The sequence below is a fragment of the Marmota marmota genome, unplaced genomic scaffold (assembly GCF_001458135.2).
Source record: "Marmota marmota marmota unplaced genomic scaffold, marMar, whole genome shotgun sequence".
Classification (NCBI taxonomy): Eukaryota; Metazoa; Chordata; class Mammalia; order Rodentia; family Sciuridae; genus Marmota; species Marmota marmota.
Genome location: NW_026000171.1, coordinates 4057216 through 4059140, shown reverse-complemented (window position 1 = coordinate 4059140; position 1925 = coordinate 4057216). Strand labels below are relative to the sequence as shown.

The window sequence follows — 1925 nt, the reverse complement described above, 5'->3', positions numbered from 1 at the left end:
TTTTTTTTTTTTTTTTTTTTTTTTTTTTTTTTTTTTGGTACTGAGGATTGAGCCCTTGGGTGCTTACTTAACCTCTAAGCCTCATCCCCAGTCCTTTTTTATATTTTATTTGGAGACAAGGTCTTGCTGAGTTTCTTAGGACTTGGCTAAATTGCTGAGGCTGGCTTTGAACTCGAGATCCTCCTGTCTCAGCCTCTGGAGCCGCCAGGCATGTACCGCCGCACCCGAGCCCCTAAGGTTTTACAAAAAGCCTACAGATACCATTAAGGGGTTCAGGGAAAAGAGGCTATGAGGCTGGGTTAGCTCTCTGGTCAAGCCCAAGACTTTCCCAACCCTCCCCTCTCCCCCCACCCCTGTAGGTAGACAAAGGAGAGTTCCCCCACTTCCCAACTTCCCAGCCTGAAGCCCCTACTCACTGTAGATGGTCTGATGGGGTGTGCCATCCACTTGGCCGTCCCTGTGGATCTGCAGGTGGTAGCTGTTCCTGGCCGTGGCGGTGTACAGGTGAGTCAGGCCGCCCCAGTTGGAGGCCAACAGTGGAGAGGTGTTGGGATAGGCTCTGATGATGCGCGTGCTGCAGACACCGCACAGAGCCCAGACCAGGAGCCTGAGGCGGGTCCCCAACATCGCTGCTTTCTGAATGGCTAGTGCTGAGTTTGAAACCTGACACTCCCTCCTTGACTCCCCAGGCCTCTATCCTTGCCGGCCTTTCTCCTCTCCGTTCTGGCAAATAGCAGACTTGAGGATCCTCCACTGGATCCCCTCCTTTCCCCCTCAGACTTTTAAAGGGTAGCAGCGTGACATCAAACAGGAAAAACTCCACTGTCCACATCCTCTATGTTGTAATCAGCCATTTGAAGAAAGTGCAGAGACTTCTGAGGCTCACGGAAGGCACGGTTATACACACACACACACACACACACACACACACAAGCATGCACGCACACACGTACACACACCCCTCAATTTCAGACCAGTGCTCCCAAAAGTGAGTGATGTGTGGGCAAAAGTTATCTATGACACTGGGTCATCTGATGACCTGTCCCACTTCCACCAGGAAATGTGAAGGCAGCCAGCGGTCCCAAAAAATCCAGCTCCAGTCATGTAGTGTCCCGCCTCCTCGGCTGGTCATCTCTCACCAGTCTACTCATTTTGGTTTCCTCTGTCCTTTTAACTCCAATTGCCATGTATGTACCCAGTGCTTTCTGTGTGTGCAGCATCAGGTGGGTGTCTTGATCCATATAGAGATGCGTGACGCCACCTGGCAAATGGCATCCGCTGAGACTCCCACCTCAGGAAAGATATTCGAGCTGGGATCGGGGACACAAAACCCAAAGTTACCATTTGGAAAGATTTCAAAGTGGGCAAAGGAAAACAAGGCTTTGAGGTCACTGAAAATACCAAGGTCTGATTTCTCAGTTTCCCTAGTTGGGAGATTCAGGGCAACTGAACTGGTAATCTTGGTCTCTCCAATAGGCAGGAGATGAAATCAGAGGCTCATGGGGATCAGCAGGGCTGCTGGCTGAGCAGAGGCGGGCAGAGTGCTGGAAGCACCCTCAGCAGAGTGTTCACACGGGGTGTCTAGCTCTATGACTGGTGCCTTCTTGCAGAGGATGCTCCCAGGAATGTCCTGTGGAACTACGTGTCTGATACAGGGTTGTGGCCGTGGGGTGGTGGTGGTGGTGGTGGTGGTGGTGGTCTTAGCACATACAGTCCAACGAGAGGCAAATTACAGGAACACATACCAGAAAAACATGCCCCAGGGAGACTGCCATTCTTTCAGTTTCTCATTTTACTGAGCATATACTACAGATAAGAATGAAGCATAAAGCTAGACATTGTTGTTAATTAAAAGAGAATGAGATATGATCCTGTCTCAATCTAATGGAGGAGGCAGATAAAATTAAGTAACTATCATACAAAGC

At 50.1% G+C, this 1925-nt stretch overlaps 2 protein-coding genes across 2 annotated transcripts in view; one reads left to right on the top strand and one right to left on the bottom strand.

Annotated features, from left to right (window-relative positions):
- Window positions 1–1374, bottom strand: part of Fgf23 (fibroblast growth factor 23) — a 10213-nt gene extending 8839 nt beyond the window's left edge. The window contains exon 1 of the mRNA XM_015500744.2: window positions 417–1374. Coding sequence (XP_015356230.1) covers window positions 417–627 — 211 coding nt within the window. The 5' untranslated portion in view covers window positions 628–1374. The remainder of the gene's footprint in view (window positions 1–416) is intronic.
- Window positions 1–1925, top strand: part of Tigar (TP53 induced glycolysis regulatory phosphatase) — a 48582-nt gene that overhangs the window by 43222 nt on the left and 3435 nt on the right. The gene's annotated exons all lie outside the window — the stretch shown is intronic.